The 18,545-nt window shown below is 65.2% G+C and overlaps 1 protein-coding gene across 1 annotated transcript; it reads left to right on the top strand.

The window, feature by feature from the left end:
* The first annotated feature begins 2,521 nt into the window (after window positions 1–2,521).
* On the top strand, window positions 2,522–16,714 carry RBBP8NL (RBBP8 N-terminal like). The gene is made up of 14 exons (XM_021677787.1): window positions 2,522–2,605; window positions 7,471–7,601; window positions 8,640–8,682; window positions 9,167–9,262; window positions 9,584–9,696; window positions 10,200–10,272; window positions 10,625–10,755; window positions 10,922–11,004; window positions 11,193–11,359; window positions 11,794–12,508; window positions 12,797–12,929; window positions 13,392–13,462; window positions 13,561–13,690; window positions 15,363–16,714. The coding sequence occupies exons 2-14, from the start codon at window positions 7,541–7,543 to the stop codon at window positions 15,491–15,493; spliced, it is 1,947 nt and encodes a 648-aa protein (XP_021533462.1). The 5' UTR covers window positions 2,522–2,605; window positions 7,471–7,540; the 3' UTR covers window positions 15,494–16,714.
* Window positions 16,715–18,545: the final 1,831 nt, after the last annotated feature.

Genomic DNA, 18,545 nt, shown 5'->3' with positions numbered 1-18,545 from the left:
TGCAACCCCAAGGCTGACCCTAACAAAAACTGTGGGCTCCGAGGGACAGGGATGCGCCCGTGCGGATTCATTGACAGTAAAAATGTCCAGGGTGGGGGGATAATGGGGGAGGCTGGGGCGGGGGAGGGGGCCCACAGGCAATCTCTGTGCCTCCCGCTCTATTTCGCTGGGACCCTAAACTACTTTTTAAAAGTTTATTAATTAGGGCGCCTGGGTGGCTCAGTCGGTTAAGCGACTGCCTTCGGCTCAGGTCATGATCCCGGAGTCCCGGGATCGAGTCCCGCATCGGGCTCCCTGCTCGGCAGGGAGTCTGCTTCTCCCTCTGACCCTCCTCCCTCTCATGTGCTCTCTCTCTCTCTCATTCTCTCTCTCAAATAAATAAATAAATCTTTAAAAATAAATAAAAGTTTATTAATTAAAAACAACTTTATTGAGGTATAATTTGCATACAAGTTTATGTTTCTCACGTGTCTGGTGGCTGCATTTTGGCAAACGAGCACAGCCCTCTAACAAGCACCACGATCAAGACGTAGGACTTCCCGCCCCCCAGAAGTTTCCTTCTGCCCACTGGCCCACCCCCACCCCAGACCCAGACTACCTCTGCCGGGCCTCTGGCTGTTCGGGGCTCCCATTAGCGGAGCCGGGTGCTGTCCCTCTGTGGGGACCCAGCTGTCACCCCGAGATACTTTGACACTCACTCCCCACATCGCTGGGTGTGACCACCGGGAAGCACAGCCCACCGACTGTTTACCCACTGCCCCTCGATGCACACTCGGAGCTACTGTGAATATAGCAGCATGAGCATCATGGGGCCACTAGGTCGTGGGGCAGAGGTGTTTACCTTCCAGAAACTTCCAGCTATTGTTCGACTACTAACATGGTCCAATCAGAGCCCCTGCCCGTCAGCTGACCAGCACGGTGAGCACCTCTTGGGTTGCACCCTGGCCCAGCTATCAGCACAAATTCCACTTTGCAGGAGAGGCCCTGGCTCAGAGAGGTTGGGTAACTGGCCCCAGGTGGCTCAGCGCTTGAGGGACAGAGTCAGGATTCAAACCCGGCTGAGGTAGGGGGACGGGGAGCAGGACACAGGCTGACCCTGGCCAGTTTGAGGGTCATCAGTGCTGGGGGAGAGGGTTTGGTCTGCCCCCATCGCTGCCCTCCCCATGGGGCCCGCCCCAGCACACACATGCAAAGTCAGGACGCACGTCCGCATGACTGTACCTCCCAATGTGCACGCGGTGCCCCCAGCCCCACACTACGAGAGCGCACCCAGACATAGACTCGTGCAGGGGAACACGCACAACTCGCTGGGCCGCGATCCAGCGCACACCCTCGGGCACCAAAGGCAAGCACACTCAGACACGGGCTCCCCGATGGCCCCACTCCCGCACCCACCCCTCACACGCACACACCACTCCCAAGGGGCTCAGACGGGAGGGGGCAGTGGGCAGGCCTCGTGCAGGAGGCCTCCTCGAAGCCCCAGGGCCTGGCCAGAGCCCGGGATCGCCCTGGCTGACCTCCGCCCCTTCCTGCCACCCCAGAGTCTGGGCACAGCGGCCAACAGGGGCCTCACCAGGGAGCAGGGAGTGCCTCCCAGGCCCTCACCAGCTCTACTGGCCCAGAGCCCCGGGCCTCCCCCCTGAGCCCTGAGCACTCCCTGGAGTCACTACGGTGCCCTTGGGGGAGGCTCTGAGCATGTGGGGAAGGGGGTGTGGGGAGGGGAGCTCAGGGGTTCAGGGCAAGAGGGTGGTGGTGGGGGGGGCATGGGAGAATGAGAGCAGGGGGACTCATGGGGGGAGCGGGGGGCGTGGGACAAGGTGCAGGGGCAGCATCATGGGCAACCGCAGCCCTCGGAGGCCCGCTGGTTTCTGCAGGAGTGCGACCACACCGTCCCAGCGCACAGAAGAAACGCGGGGAGCCACAGCGCCTGGCTCCTCCCGCAGCTCGGTGGCCCTCCCCGGGCCCAGCCCCACCGGGCGCCCCCTGCCTGCCCTGAGACCCAGCGATGTCCCCAGGCCGGGCCCTCCCAGGGGTGGAGGAGGCAGTGCGGGGCAGCGTTTCCCAGACCCAGCGGGGACACTTCCAGCCACACCTCTGGATTCCCGTCTCCTGAGCTCTCATAGGAACACACCTGTGCTCATCAGCCCGGGAAACTGAGGCCAGACCGGTCAGCCCGTGCTGAGCCGGGATGTGAGGCAAGAGGGGCCACTGCAGGCCTCTGCCCTAAGGAGACAAGACTAGCGGGTCTGCTGCCCCGGCCCGCCCCGTGCCCCTCACGCCCGCCACCCTCCCCATCGGGCCCTGGGCTGGTTAACTGGCCAGGCTCGGCCACTGGTAATTATGGGGAAACAATCCCAGGTCTGTGTGGGTTCAGCCCCGACCCGTTTTGCCACTTTCTGTGCAAAGGCGGAACCTGTTGGGCAGCTTTGGGCAGTCTCTGTCTCCTTTCTGCTCCTGGCGGAGAGAGCCCAAAACCTGTCAAGCGGGTTTGGTCAAAATTGTGTCTCGTTGCCCATGTAAGTTCACGCACTGCTCACTTCTGTCTCCCTCAGGTGGGGAGCGCCTGGCTCACAAGGTCGCGGAGGTCGCTGCAGCGAGGGGCCATGTGAGTACCTGGGGGCCCCAGGGCTGGCAGCTCCAACAACCGGGTGGGGGAGGCGGGGCGGGGCCCCTGGGGGGTGCTTGCCGCCAAGGCAGGAGCCCCAGCCCCTGCTCGCTGGGCAGGAGGCGGGGGTCAGCAGACTGGCTAAGAGGCGCAGCCCCCTGCCCCGGGCACCAGTCCAGGGTCTGAGCGGTGGAAGGAGGCTCGGTGGGTTTCCTGGGTGGAGGGTCAGGGTGCAGAGGGGCGGGGCTGCGCCTGACAGCACCGCACCAGGAAGTCGTCGGGGGCACCGGGAACGGGCCAGTGGCCAGGCACTCCATCCTGGACCTGCCCCACTGCCCAGACCCTCACAGGGCAAAGGGGTGCAGCCGTCGGGGGGAGGGGACTACATGACACAGCCAGCCCCAGCTCAGGGCTGGGCACCGTGGGGCCCTCGGCTGCCCCCGGCTCGGTGTCCCCTGGAAGAGTGACAAACAGGGACGCAGGTCCCACTCAGCCTCCCCTGACCAGGCCTCAGGGTGGAAGCCAGCGAGGGCGCAGCCGCCGAGGGCCAGCCTATCCTCAAGGAGTCAGGTTGCAGGGCCCGCCGTTACCCGAGCCGCAGAGCGACACCTCAGCCCGCCAAGCAAGCACACACCTGCCTTGTTCCTCTGTGCATGTGCACACGTGTGCACGTGCGTGTGCGGCCGTCCCTGGGCCTGTGCGGGGCTGAGCGTGTGGTGCAGGGAGTGACCGAGGATGGCACACGTGTGCGTGGCCTCTTTGTGTTGGGGTGCACGCCGCCGTGTGCCGGGATACTGCTAGGGCGCTGTTGCCTCCCTGGGTGTGTGTGGGCATCACACGTGCATGCCCATGTGTCATGGGCTATGGGTCTGGCAACACCGGAACCACCCCGGCAGTGATACCTGCCTGCATGTGAATTGGCCCGGGGGCTGCTAGGGGGCCCAGGCTGCGGGCTTCTGCCCCGGCTGCGCCCCTAGCAAGCTGGCGACCGTGGAAAGGTGATGTCGCTCCGAGCCTCAGCTTCCTCATCTGTGAAATGGGGTTGTCCTAGTTACTTCACGGTGAGCGTGAGGTCCGGGGAGCAGTTGCATGTGACGCTCACATGGGCGCCTGGCACCCGGGGCTCCCGGGCTGGCCCCTGACCACCAGCCGGCCTGTCCACGTGCAAGGACTCCTGACGGCCCCAGCGGGCACGGACTCGTGTGCCCCCAGGAGCCCAGGGCAGGATCCACCTCCACCGTCTGTTTTAGGGACGGGGACACTGAGGCACAGCCAGGCACGTGACTTGGCCAAAGTTGCGGCGGAAGCGTTGGCCATCGCCACAGAGACCCCCAGAGAGGGTGGAGGGAGACCCTGGAGCGTCGGAGGGCCAGCACTCAGCACAGAGCGGATGCTCGGGGCAGAGGTCCCGCTCCTTCTACCGCTGTTGTTGATGTTTTAGGGGTGAGTGGAGAGACAGGAGCGACCGCAGAGGAGGGGCAGAGTCGGGGGCAGGGGGACCCGCACAACTGTCCTGCAGCCGGGGGGCCTGCTGGAGCAGGGGCGGCCCCGGCAAGGGGAGCAGGCCAGGGGGTGAGGAGCCCTGCTCCCACGGCCACACACTCAGACACGGGAGGAGGCAAGACCCCACATCATGGGGCTTTGCCGCACAGCCTGACAGTGCCCAGCCCAGGCCTGGGGCCACAGCCGGAGCCTCGGCACCCTCTTCCGTGCATAGGGGCTGGATGGCGCCTCCCCTGGACGCAGTCACCAAGACTCCGTGGGCCCAAAGTGTCCGCACAGTGAGCAACTGTCCGAAGATGCAAGTGTGTGCCTGCTGGAATCTGAGCCCTCTCCCCTGAGCTTGGGGGTGGGGGATCTGGTCCTCTTGCAAAGGAACTTGGTAGCTGCGGTACTCGTGCTTGTCCAAGAGAGGAGGCACTCCTGTGAGCCCCTGGGGCCGCGTGAGAGGGCGGAGCTCGTGGAGGGACTGCAGGCAGCGGACACGGGGGTCTCCATCCGCACTTAGCCGAGCACTCGACCTGCCGGGTTTCTGGCTGGGTACGCGTCACCTGGGCATGCGTTACCTGGAAAAGCATTACCTGGACATGCATCACCTGACGGAAAGGAGCCGTGTAACAGGGGGGGGGGGGGGGGGGGGGGGGTATTACCCCCCAGTGAGGAAACTGAGGCCCAGAGAGGTGAACGACTTGCCGGGTCACACAGAGGATAGAGGCAGGACGGGGACCCCCACCCAGGCTGTCGGCTTGGACACCCACAGGGTTAGCCCTCCGCCCAGTGTAGGTGATGCACAGGGTCATCAACGAGGCTGACCCATCCGCTCTTCCTCCAGTGCCCACCTCCCACTCAGACTCAGAGCCCGCACAGCCTGTCCAGACCTACGGGCACCCTCGGCGCCCTCGGGCGGCTCCTTTACTGGCTGGGGGGGAGCGGCCTGTCTGGCGGGTCGGGGTGGAATTTCCAGCTGCAGCTCAGCCCCTGCCCGGCCACCTCAGCCTGCCCGCCCCACCTGCCCCGGCCTGAGCTCCCAGGCGCCCGGTCGTAAGGTAAACATTGCCACAGCCTGCACGGCTCGGCCGCGGGATCTCGTCTCTGGTCCGTGCAGACCCCAGAGTGAGTTCAAACCGCAGCTCCCACGAACACGACGCTACCCCTTGGGGCCTCGGTTTCCCCACTTGGAGAGCGGGCTCCCCACAGCGTGGCCAGGGTTGGGCAGACAGGCTGCAAAGGAAGTGACAGTGTGGCTTGGGAATGGGGCTGGGACTGTCATTTGCACCCGCTCGAGCACTGGTTGCTCCCAAAGCCCTAAGATGTACGGTGTGGTCTCCTAACCTGCAAGGATGTCCCTCATCGGGTGTCAGCTCCCAGCCTCGGGCAGCGGGACCCTCCTAAGCCCTCACCACTCAGCACACAGCCTCCCAGCAGCCACCCCCATGTCCTGGCCATCACCCAGGAGTGGCCCAGAGCCCGGGCAGGTCCTCAGAACAAGTTAAGGAGCCCCACCTTCCCAGCACACCCCAGACAGCCCTGCTCAGCTGGATCCGCAGCCAAGCCACCGCAGGACACGGGACCTCGCTCTGTCCTCCGGCCGACACCTCCGGTGCTCTGATGCTTGACCTCAGGTGCACAGAGCCTGCTGAGAGCCAGACTCCACGGTCCAGTCTTCCTCGGGCAGCTCTAGAAGCCCTGCCGGCCCCGACCTATGGCTTCTCCTAGAGCCACAGGATCTGCTCCCCTCAGTCAGGGACACCCCCCAGTCCCATGCCCAGAGTGGCCACCACCCCAGCTCCCAAGAGCCCAGAGCATCATGCCTCTGCCGTGCTCCGTGTGCATGAACCCCACGTCAGGCCGGCTCCCATCACGGGGTGTCACTGTGTGCTAGCCCCTGGGGGCGGGGAGCAGTCATTCCTCCCAGCAGAGGCCACTGGCAGGGGCATGTGGGGGTTCCCAGGTCGGGGCTGCTCTCAGAGTGCTGCTGCAAACACTTGCGGGCACATCTTCAGGGCAAACTGAAATTCAAATGAGACAGCGCTCCCTTGGGCAGCCACAGCGGGGACTCGGGCCCAGCCTGCAGGGATGGGGCCTCGAGCAGGTGTGAGCAGAGGCCTTCCGGGGCCCGCACCGCCACTGGGCTGAGAGCGTGTCCTCATGAAAGGGGGTGGCTTGGGCCCTGGCGGGTGTGGCAGGGGAGGGAAAGGTGAGGTCTGGGTGGACGTAGGAAGCAACCAACAGTCACTGCTGGTCGGCGGGTGCAGGATGCCAGCAGGCAAGCGGCCGGGAGGGCCGGGAGGGCTAGGAGCCCAGCCGCCTGTTGGCGGGACCCAGCAGACCCCAGGGCTCCTCGGGCCGAGGACCGGAAGGGACCACCTCCCCCGGCCAGTGGTGACATCGGAGAGGAAGAGTGTAGGCTCCGGCCCAGGCGGGCCAGGACAAGCCCCACTCTGTCCTTTGAGAGACTCAGAGCATGGGCCCTGCGGTGGAGACAGAGGGCTTCAGCTCAGCCTCGGTCAGCGCAGGCCAGGGTCAGCATGAGCACCACGATTACTCAGACCCGAGGTGAACACGGGAGAAGGAGAGCTGGGGCCTCAGCACCATGCAGCACACGTAGAGCACACGCATGTGCACACACTCGCACCACACCTGCGTGACACACACACACACAGTGCACGCACGCCGCCCGAGTGAAGGGCAGCCCGGGGCAGAGGTCTGGGCATGGTGGCCGGCGCCCGCCCCAGCCATGGCAGCGCCCCCTCCTCTCAAGGAGCCGGGACAGAGACTTCCCCAGAAGGGCTCTGCGTGTGGCAAGCAGCTCAGGGTAACAGCACATCCCACGGGTGTTGGAGTCACTGTAGGCCAGGCCTGGCCCAGCCTCCTGACCTGTGGCCCAGCCTGCCAGGCCCGGGACCCATCTGCGGCCACAGGGGCAGTGGCAGGGGAGGGGCGGTGGGGAGGGAGTGGGGACCCACAGCCCTGTGAGCTCACTGCTCCCAACTGCCTGCCTGCCCGAGACCTTTCCAGGCTGGCAGAGTCTCAGAAAGGCCTGGAAGGGAGTGAGGGCCAGGGTGCCCAGGCCCCAGGCTTCCGGGCCCCTTAATTCTGGTCTCAGGCAGTGGACCTCAGGGTGTGTATGACCCACGTAGGTGCCTCTGAGGACCTGTGGGGAGGGGGGAAGGGGTCAGCAATCAGTGGCCTCTCTGCAGAGGGGGGCGGGAACCCTGCAGCCTCTCAATACGGGGCCCACTTCCTTGAGCAGATGAGGCTGGTGTGTCTCTACAGATCTGTCTGCACGCGCATCCGTATGGGGCCCTAGAGCCCACAGACCCTTCCCAAGCCAGCATGACCTCTCCCCACTTCCTCCTCCCCAGGCTGGGAACAGAGGGGCAGTAGAGGCCGAGAGGAGCCTCAGAGGGGTCTGGGCCAAAGCCGTAGGGAGCCATGGAGAGCTTCACAGAGTCACTAAACAGGCTGAAGGAGGTCCACGAGAACGAGGTCCGAGGTGAGTGTCATGGGGCCGGGTGGGGGCAGGTGTCCCTAGCCCTCACCTGGGCCCGGTCAGGGTGCTCCTCCAGGTCACCTCCAATTCTTGCCAGACCTGGGGACCCTGCCTTCCCAGCCCAGACAGGGAGTCCTAACCCAGAGCCCAGAGCTGCCACGTAGCCAGGTGCCCAGCCGCAGATTGGCATCCCTGAGCGTGGCCCTGGAGGGTCTTCTCCCAAAGGGTCCACTGACAGCAGACCAGAAATAAAAAGCCACGCCCCCAGCGGAGAGCCAGAAGCTTTGGCTGAGATGGGCCCCTCGCCCAGGGTGGGGCAGGGGGGTGCTCAGTTGCCCACCTCTAGGAATGGGAGCTCATGGCTCTGGAGGCCTGTTCAGAGCATTCCAGGGTTTTGAGCTGAAATCCCTCTGCTTCCCTGCAGGACCCCCAGGCCAAGCTCTGCCACAGCCCCCACGCTGTGCATTCCACCCCCTAACCACAGGGCTGGAGCCACCCCACTCCCCCCACTCTAGAGCCAGCCAGGCCCTCCCAGCACCTCTTCCCAGCACTGACACACCACCCTGAGGGCCAAAGGGCCTCGATCTCTTCCCCAGCGACCCAGAGACCCAGCGACGCGGGGGGCTGTGTGGGCTAGCAGGCCCGCGTCCAAGGGCGACCAGGTGGCAAAGAGGCAACCTCTCGCTGCGGTTTCCCCAAAGAGCCTGCTTTATTTCAACCCTGCTGTGCCTCCCCAAAAACACACTTCCGGGACATGGCCTGGTGGCCGGTCACTCCCAGTGTCAGGGTCCCTCCCAACCTCCAGGCAGACACCAGAGCCAGACCGCAAGGGGTCCCAGGCAGCCACGAGACTAGGTGGAAGCTGCCAGGGGGCATGCGGCAGGAGCCCCTCAGGTGGGGCGGCCTTGGGGCATCTGTGAGGGGGTCCAGGCAGGCAGCGGGGCTCTGCGGAGAGCCCTGCCAGACAGCCAGGGACAGGAGGTGCCCCGGACTCTGCTGCGGGACCGGGCCTGACCCCCACCCCTTCCCTGGCTCCTCCAGGCCTGCAGAATAAGCTTCTGGAGCTGAACTCGGAGAGATGCCGGTGAGTCCGGACAGACCCTGGCTCAGCGGGAAAGACAGTGATGCAGAAGGGGAAACTGAGGCTCAGTGTGGGGGCTGGGGGTGATCACTGGCCTGAGGCCATGCCTCCAGTAGCAGGTGGAGCCAGGAATGGAACCTCCAAGCCCACCCGAGTGAATGGGGACTCTCCAGGGGGTGGGCACCTGGGCTACAAACAGTGATCAGTAGGAATGCTCCTTGGGAGGCCCCACAGCCGGTGGGGTGGCCCCTCACTCCCCACTTCACTTACGGGGCTGCAGTTCCGTAGCGCTGCGAGCGGCGCGTGGACCCGGCCGGTCACGCTCACGACTGGGCTGCTGGTTCCGCGCAGCCCTTGCCAGGAAGTCCCCACAGCGGGCGCACCCAGCAGGCCCCGGCCGGGACCTACTCCGGCGGGCAAGGCCAGCCCCGACACAGCGTGGGGCTCCCGGGCAGAGCAGAACCCCCACCTCGGCTCGTCCCCACAGGGACGCCCAGAGGGTGGAGGAGCTCTGCGCCAAGAACCATCAGCTTAGGGAGCAGCAGAAGGCGCTGAAGGAGAACGTGCGGGTGCTGGAGAACAGGTGAGCTCTGGATTGGGGGGAGGCGGGGAGGTGGGGGATTGGTGGGGAACGCGGAGGGGGGGGGGGTCCCCCCCCGCCCCCCCCCCCCGCCCCCGCGGGACTCTCAGAGCCTCAGGTCAACTGCATTTGCGAGGCTCCTTCCCAAACTCGGCGGAACATGGCGCGCTTAGCCCACAGGGTAGGGGTGGGGTGGGGCTTCCACCATTTGGGAATGGCAAGAGCACATCTCGGGAGCAGGCGCTGAGGGTCCCAGCCCCTCTGTGGGCCTCAGTCTCACTCCTCAGAGTGGCCTCTCACCGCCCGCCGCCCCCCATCCCACAGGCTGCGGGCCGGCCTGTGTGACCGCTGCATGGTCACCCAGGAGCTGGCCAGAAAGAAGCAGCAGGAGTTCGAGAACTCCCTCCTCCAAAACCTACAGCACGTCTTCATCCTCAGTGAGCCCCACCCCCTGTCACCCTGCACCTCGGTGTCCCCTCCTGTGGGGGTCCAGTGACCCCCAGGACCTGCTCAGCCTGACATGGGGTCTCGGGGAAACAGACAATGGTACAAAGCCCCAGCTGGCCCCAGCATGTCCCTCACCGGTCAGTCACCTGGGCTGGGGGTGCCCCTGCCCTCAGGACCTCAACCCCTCCCCCCTGTAACGAGGGTAGTCCCGCAGAGCCCGGAGGTCCCACCTGCCGATGAGGAGCACAAGCCCCCCTTCCCTTGGGGCTCTCACCAGAGACAAGCTTGGTGTCGGAGGTGGGGGCGGGGGGGCTCCCACCACCCTTTACGGCCTCCAGGCTCAGCAGCCTCACCCATTCACTCGTGGGGCCACCGCCAGCGAGCCCCGGGCCAAGTGCTGGCAGCCGGCTGGGGACAGGTCACAGAGGGGGACCTCCCTGCCCCTGCCCGGCCTCCCCTCCCCTCGTCCTTCACTAATCAGAGCCTTTTGCAGCCAACGAGTTGAACCGGCTGCAGCTGGAGAACGAGACATTGAAAGAGGAAGTGAAGCGACTTCGGGGCCCGCGGTGAGCGGGGAGGCGAACACCCTCAGTCGCCAAGGCCCTCCCCACGGCAGGCCCCGGGCACATGGCGCCGCGAGCAGGGCACAGAACCGTGGGGGTGGGGGCCCCAGCTCCGTGGCAGCTGACACCCGAGACCCCCCCTGAGGACACTGGTATTTGTGAGAAGCCAGCCCTGCCGCATGAGCCACTGATGGTGGAGCCCCAGGCAACGTCCAGAGAGGGCTCTTTCCTGGTCACCCCAGTGTCCCCGCAGGGCTGGCCTGGCCCCCAGGAGGGTGCCCTGGCCCTTCTGATTGTCTCTGGGGGGTGCTGCCCTCGCTCACCCTCCCTGTCTTTGCCTCCCTTCTGGAGTTAGGCTCAAGCCCCAATACAGGGAGGGTGCCTCAGACCCCCCCTCACCCCTTCTACTCCCCTCCCCGGGGGCTTGGAAGGCCATCGCGGAGAAGACGCTGGGAGGCCACGAGGAGGCCGAGGACGACCATCCAGGTGCGAGTCCCCAGAGAGAAGGTGCTCTGAGGGACAAGAGACCAGAAGGCTGGGCCCTGCAGGATCACAGAGCCCTCTGGCCCGGGGTCGGGGGGGCAGGGGGCTGAGCCACCCACCCCTCTGAGGGCCTCCCAATCTGCCCTGCCCACCACTTCTCCTCCCACAGAAAAGTCTACGGGGTACAGGACATCTCCAGGAGCCAAAATCTCCCCGAGTGCCAGCCTGCCAGAGACACGGGCCCCGGACACGGTGAGGACCCCCTTCTGCTGGGCAGCCCTAGGCGGGAGGCGGGCAGCCCAGGTCTATGCCAGCTCACCTGTCCTCTGTGCCACGCAGGGACCACTGGGTGGCGGCGAGGCTCAGAGGGGGTGGGTGACCTGCCCGAAGTCAACAGAGAACAGGGCAGAGGGCCGCGCTGACCCCTCCACCCCGTGCAGAGCCCCCAGCGAATCTCCAACCAGCTGCACGGGACCATCGCCGTGGTGCGGCCGGGCTCCCAGGCCTGCTTTGCTGACCGGGGCTCCACCAACGGGACACCCCCACTGCCACTGACCAGAAGCAGCCCGCCCAGCCCACCCTATGAGCACAGCCTCCCACTGGACAGGTGAGGCCCCACCCACTGCCACCACCAGGAGCAGCCCCAGCTGAGCACCCAGTCTCCAGATCTGGTCCCACCTTTCCGGAGGTGGCAGGACAGAGTTCGGGGGGTGTGGGAGCAGCAATGGGGACTGAGGCCAAGGAACCCCTCTCAGAAGTAGTCTAAGACCATCCTCCGTGTCTGAGAGCATCATACACAGGTGGCCGGGAAGAGAGCAGGTAGCCCAGGCCCCGAAGAGAAAGATCTCCATGTGCAGGTCCCTCCTCAGAGCCCCAGGCCCCGGGTCACCTCTGGCCCCTCCACAACCGTCCACGTGGGCCTACCCCTCTCCACGACCCACCTTGTGACCTGGGACAGCTCGCCTATGGGCCCCAGGCCCTCCCCTGTGAAGTGGGGGCTAACCCAGGGCCACAGGAGTTGAGCTTCTCCTCATCCTGCAGCTTTCTGCGGGCCTCCCGGCCCCCCGCCACGGCCTATGAGTCCCTGAAGCGCTCCCTCCAGGCTGACCACCTGTGCCTCCTGAACCATCACCTGTCTCTGCACCTTCAGAGCCCCCACTGCAGCCCCCAAGTCCCCGCCACAGCCCCCCGTGGCCCCCAGCCCCAGGGCCTGAAGGCTGGGGAGGCAGAGGCCTGGGATGAGCCGGTGGGCCTGCTGGGGCTGCCGGGGGCCCTGGTGGATGTGCGAGACCCTCGGCTAAAAGGAGCGTTGCACCTGCTCCTGGCCCAGCAGCTGAGGGCACAGGGGCAGGTGGGCAGTGCCAGGCTGAGGGGCCCGCCCACGCCAGCAGGGACCCCACCCTCCCCACCAGTCAGCTCTGACTCAGAAGGCCCCCAGGGCGAGGCGGCCGGAGCAGCCCTGTCCGGAGGGGGGCACACACAGCCCACAGGCCCAGGCAGCCCCAGGGGACAGGAAGACAGGGCCACACGAGACTATGTCCCAGACAAGCCCCTGGACCTCTCTGAGCGGGGCCGGGGCCGGCATGCCCCCAAGCCTCCGGGCTGGCCGGGGTCCCTCAGCCCCCCGAGTGCCCACACTCCCAGCCTGGCGCCACCTCAGGGAGTGGAGCTACCTGCCCGGTCTGGACCCCGGGGACTCAGCAACGGTACCAAGGAAGCCAGAGCTCCAGAGCCAGAAGGGCCCGCCGCTCCTGCAGTAAGGGGCCCACCCCTGCTCTTGGCCTCCACATGCCCCCAGCCTGGGCCAGCACCCCGCCATCCCGCCGGGGCCCGGGCCAGCACCCCGCCAGGGCCCGGGCTGTGCTTCCCTCTGCACCATCAGGCCGGTCCCCGGGAGAAAGCCTGATTCGCACTAGAGGGGAGATGGCTAACCCTCCAGCGGCAGCCTGGGCCGAGCCAGAGTCTCACCGCCTTTCCCAACACTGGGTTGGAAGCAGGGCAGTTGCCTCAGGTGAATTCAAGCCGCTTACTTGTTTCCCCCCAGGATCCCTCCCAACCTCTAACACGGCCCCACCCAAACATGCCCTCTCCAAGCGGGACGGGAGCTGAGGGGAGAGGGAAGCCAAAATCTCCCCCCAACCCACACAGGCCTGATGCTGATGGCCCCCCAGGTAAGGGTGAGTACCTGGGGCCCTGAGAACCCAGGAAGTGGTGCCATAGTGGGAAGGGAGGGGCAGTGGTCAGCATCAGCTGGGGGGACCTGTCCTAGGGCCCAGCTCAGTCCCCTGGGCTGCCCCACCAAACCCTGGGTCTAGGGCTTGGCACCCCAGCTACAGACCCAGAGAAGAGGTGGGGGCCCAGGGCAGGCACATCTCTGATCATAGGCAGTGAAGGGAAGGGCATCCTAGCAATTAGGGCTTCAGGGCAGGTAGTGAGCTCCCCGTCACAGAGCGACCAAGCCTGGGGACAGCCCGGCTGGCAGGGTCATTGCAGAAGGTACGGGAGACGCTGAGGTACAGTCCCTCTGTGCCTCAGTTTCCTTCAGTTGTCACTCCTAGTCTGGCCCATTAGAAAGGTCTATGCTTCTGCTAGGCTCCAGGGCCCCCAGCCTGGCCTGACCCACACCCTGCGTCCTGCAGAACTCAGCAAGGCCCAAGTGCAGGGGCTGGAGTCAGACGAGCTGGACGAGTTGGACCCCTCGGACAATGAGGTGGGTCCTCAGCCACACACTCAGCTGGGGCCACTGAGCCAGGGCTGCCCCAGGCTTGGGGGAAGGTCCTCTCCTGACCACACCCCCACACCCCTCAGGTGGGCCTGAGCTCCGAGGTGGGGGCCAAGCCGAGCACGCCAGGGGAGGGGTCCAGGTGCTCCTGCACCAAGGAGTGCAAGCGAGGGCTGCTGCAGAAGAGGAAGCGGCCCTCGGGCCCATGGTGCAAAGGTATGGCGGACGGGGCCGTGGGGGGCCGGGGGCAGCCAAAACACCATGCCCCCACCCCACCTTTCTGGCTGCTAGGAACCAGAAACCAGCCCTTGAACCTCTCCTGGCACAGACCCCTTAAGAGGAGGGACCCAGGTCAGGACAGCGTGAGTCCTGGCTCTTCTCAGCCTCACTGTGCAGCCCGAGCCAGTCCCGTCAACCTGAGCCTCAGCTTCCCCCCAGAAAGGGGGGCAATACCAGGGCTAGCGTGAGATTTCCACGGAATAAGGCTGAGGACAGTGGCTCTCATCATCCTTGCCATCAGGGCGGAGGGGCCTCTTGGGCCACAAGCAGCCCCCAGGCCCGGGGGCCCTGAAGCCCTGCCACTCTGCCCGTCCCCCGTCGTGGGGGAAACTCCTGGACGCCTGTCCACCTTCGAAGAGGAGCAGCAGGAGGGTGCTGCCCTCTGGGTGTGGAGGTGCTTGCTCCGGCTGAGGCACTGGGGGCTGCTCGGATGTTTGCCAAGGGTGGTGCCTGTGGGCTCCTCCCCGTAGGGCGGCGGGCTGGCCTGAGGGGATCAGCCCGACCTTCCGCTTCCTGCTCTGGCCGCAGAGGCAGCTCCGCAGGGCCCAGGCGCCTGTGAAGGCCCGAGCTCCTAATGGATGCCGCCCCAGCGTTTGTGCAAGCGGGCCCGCGACAGGCAGGCTGGACTGTGGCCACCACAATATGCCATTGTTGCCGGGAAAGTGACAGTGGCCTGTGTTTGCTCGAGCACACGGTGGAGGAGGCCAGCACACCTGTCTTATTTCAAGCCACTTCCTGCTGGGCATGCTGGGAAACTGTCCTGGTGGCCACAGTCCACAGGGGTGCTGGGGCATCCGCCGCCCCCCTCGGAGCCAAGCTCTCCCCGGTCCTCCCCGCTGGGCCAAGACAGGGGCTCCCAAGCAGGTACCCGAACGCTGCAACACACACGCTGCTGGTCAGTGAGAACAGGGCCCTGACCCAGCCTGTGGCTGGCACCACTCAGTGCCAAGGGCAGCGCCCGTGCAGAGGTTCAAGGTGGAGATAAACAGTAACCACTGCCTTTGGGGCTCACCACCCTGCCCAGGGATGGTCATTACTGTTTCATAGTTGGGAAAACTAGCCCTCAGAGAAGTGAGATGACCTGCCCAAGCTCACAGAGCTGGTGCATGGGGTCAGGATTCCTACTTGACTCTTCTGACCCAGAACTTGAGCTCGTTCTGCATCAGAGATGGGCCTAGGGCCCAGCATCTCAGCAGGACCTGCCTGCAAGGGTCCTCCCCTGTACCCTAGGCCCATGGAGGCACCCCACCAGGGCCTTGGGCACCCTAAGAGCATTTCCCCAGAAGCTCGATTTATCCAGAAGGTCCCGGACCTTCAGCAAGGCATTCGGGCACTGGGGCCAGATGGTCTGCAGGGTCACACTCCCGCAGAGAGCCCACCCTCCCGCCAGGTGCCCACGCTCACCCTTCAATCAGACCAGCCCTGCCCGGGTGTCTCCTGCTTCCAGGAACGAGTCAACTCCACCAGTGTGGGTTCGCAAGTGCTCGCTCCCCTCGCCCAAATCCTGTCCACGAGGCCCTGGGCAAGAACTCCGCATCGCAGTGAGCGAGAACCGACTGCTGCCAGCCTACTGCTGTGCTCCCACCTAACCTTGCTCCACTCTCCACAGCCCCCAAGAAGCCGCCACCGGCAAGAAGGAATCCGGGGGAGCCCCTGACAGCACACGAGGGGTCCGGGAGCCCAAGGCACCCTGAGGACAGCAGCCCCTCACCCAGCAACAGCAGCTGGGAGGAGACTTAGCAGGCTGCTCCCAGGGGCACCACAGCCTGCCCAGACATGGCTTCCCACCCGGCCACCAGCCCGGCAGACGGCCCAGCACGGGGCAGGAGGGGACTGGGTCCTGGCCTGTGGCCACAGGGGCTGGGAAGCCCAAGAGCGGGTCTTTGGCTGGTCATTTGAACCCCTCCATCTCTACCCATCTCAGAAATGACCAGCTGGTCCTGCTGCCCCTCCCACACCCTAGCATTTGCTCCCTGGGGGGAAGTAGGGTTCGGGGAGGCAGAGGAGGCAGGGGTGACTCCGGCTGCAGCCCAGCCCAGCCCAGCCCCCACCCCGGCTGCTCATAGGCAGCCCTTCCTGGGCTGCCCCCACCTCTCACCATCGCAAACTCCACTGGCCTCCCTGACTCCCCGGGCCCTGCTGCCTGGCCACCCCGTCCCTGTGGTCTCAGGCGCCCCCTCGTGGAGTCCCGCAAACACGCTGGGTGGTGAGGGTGTGGGGCACCCCAGCAGAGGTGAGACACCCAGGATCAAAGGTGTCAAAGATGGCATGTTCAGCTGGCAGACTCAGGGGTCAGCTGGGTCTCCACCTGCCTCCGCAGATGATTCGAGAGACTCTGGGATGCATCCAGGTCTGAGGAACAAAACCAGCCCCATTTGCAGAGGGGCATCTCTAGGGAGGGCTGCAGGGAAAAGAACAGGAAATGTGTACCAGTCCCCCCAAGAGTCCCCTCCTCACTGGCTACTCCTGAGGCCCTGGCCCCACATCTGCCGCCGACCGCTCGGCCACCTGCAGGGCCCCAGGGCAGCTGGCCCAGGACTTGACCCTTAGCGCTCAGGGATATCTGCTCCCTCAACCATTCTCACTTCCGGAGGGTGTGTCTCAGAGCACCCTCTGTGAGAGGAGCTTAAGCAGGTTCCCGGGCCCCATCCCAGACCCACTGAATCCGGGTCTTGGGGCCACACCTGCACATGAAGTTTGAGAAATCTAAGAACTGCCCGATGCAAGGCAAAGGCAGGAGACTGGGCAATAACTGGGCTGGGTGAGGCCTGGGGCAAACTGGAAGCACAGGCCGGACCATGGGAACATCACTCCGCCTTGCTCCCTGTGGCCGGCCCAAACCCCAAAGGGACTAATTTCCCAAGAGAGAGGTGTAGGGGTGTGTATGTGCATGTTTGTGTGTAAGTGTGTGTGAAACCTCCTGTTAAAAGTTGCTTTGATTTTCCTGAAATCAAATAAAAGCTGGGTGCTCCATTCACATCTGACTTGTAGGCCAGGGCTGGCTCAGGGGTACCCTGGGCAGTGGAGAAGCCACATGGGGTGGGAGCCCAGGGAGAGTGCACAACAGACCCTGCAAGAAGACCACGTTCCTCCTGGGGTCCCCCCACCACCCCCAAAACGTCACTCAGCGCCAACTGGCAAAGGAGAAACAACACTCCAGGGCCCAGCTCTGTCACCATGCTGCAGACAAGCATGGATGTGGAGCCGAGAAGCAAGAGCAGATAACACTCCTCTGTCACTTTGCCCCTCCATGATCCCCTGGGCACAGTACTTTACAGCCCTGGTCTCAATCCTCCCTTAGCAGCACCCCACGAGGCACACACAGCTAGCACCCCCACTTTACAGACAGAGAAGCTGAAGCTCAGGGAGGGTAAGTAACTCACCTAAGGTCACCCAGCTGGCAGGTGGCCGAGGAGGCTGAAGCTGGAGCTGAGGCTCTTAGCTCCCTGCTCCCTGTGCATCGGCAGGCAGCCCCGGCAGAGGGCACCATCAGTGGGCACAGGGACTCCCCAAGAGGGGCCTTCAGAGTGCAGTTCTCGTGCCCATGAGCACCTGGAGGCACGTGTTCAAGCCCCACTTTCTACCTGATGAGAAACTGTCCACTCCCTCCCAGGCATGGGAGAGGCTTTGAAGACCAATTTGGAAGGGCAGAGGGAAGAGGAAAGAGGTCAGGCTGGACACTGGGTGAGCCTACGCATGGTGGCAAATGAAGATCAGTAGGAGGGGACACGGCCACTGTGAAGGGGGGTATGGCGTCCAAAAGGGGAGCCCAGCCATGCAGTAGGCCTCACTTGGGACAGGAAGCTCTGTCTCATGGCGTCTGCCCCGCCCCGCCCCGCCCCGCCCCACACCCTCTCCAGCATGGGCACAGAATACACGCGGGGTAATGGTGTGTGCTGAGCAGCCACACACAGAAGCGCTCTCTGAGCTGTGTGGGCGAGCCCACCAGCAGGTGCCCGGACCTGCAGCATGGGGATGCCCCCTCACGGAGCCAGCTTCATCTTGACAGTACCCTGAAGTCACTGTCCCAGGCAGAAAGCTGGGCAGACCAGAAGAGTGGCCTAGAGGTGGCGGCAGGACCCTGTCCCGCAAAGACACAGGTGGGCTCCTGGGGGCTCCAGAAGCAGCACTGAGCATGGAGCCACCTGCTCTGAAGTCAGGGGCACCTGGGTACAGGAGAGGGAAAGGAGGCCTAGGCAGCACCAAGGCTCAATGTCACTTTGCTGCTGAGAGCAGTGCAAGACTCTGCCTGGGACTGAAGGCCCAGCACGGCCCCCACCTGCCGGTGATTCCGGGCAGGTGTCTTCTTCAGTCAGCGAGGGAAGCCAGGCGGCACCGCCCGCCATTCCAGGGAGTCTTAGGGGCTCCTCGAGGGGATGGCCCTTTGCAACCTGAACGCCCCGCCCAGAGGGCAGGCGGCACGGCTTCAGCCCCCCACCCCGCGCCCCAGCCGCTAGCACTGACCCACACCCCACAGGAGACGTGCACTGGAGCCTAAAGACTCAGGCTGCACGGAGGCTGACCATGAACGCCGCAGCCCCGCAAGGAGAACCGGGCGCCGGCGGCCCCGTAGCCGTTGCTTCCGAGGCGGGGATTCGAACCTGGGCCAGCGCCGCCGCTGGGCCCCCGGCCAGGCCCCGTGGGGTGGAGTGCCCCGCGGGCGCCGGTCTCCCGCTCCCCGGGGGCGCGGCAGAACCGCCTCTAGGACCCAGGGGAGCCGCCCCGGAACTCCGCGGCCCGCCCACGGCACCGCGCGGGCCAATGGGTAAGCGCGACGGCAATACATTTGCAT

Source organism: Neomonachus schauinslandi, chromosome 10 (genome assembly GCF_002201575.2).
Source record: "Neomonachus schauinslandi chromosome 10, ASM220157v2, whole genome shotgun sequence".
In the NCBI taxonomy this organism is placed as follows: domain Eukaryota; kingdom Metazoa; phylum Chordata; class Mammalia; order Carnivora; family Phocidae; genus Neomonachus; species Neomonachus schauinslandi.
Note: the sequence above shows the minus strand (reverse complement) of the source record. Positions and strands in the feature narration are given on the sequence as shown.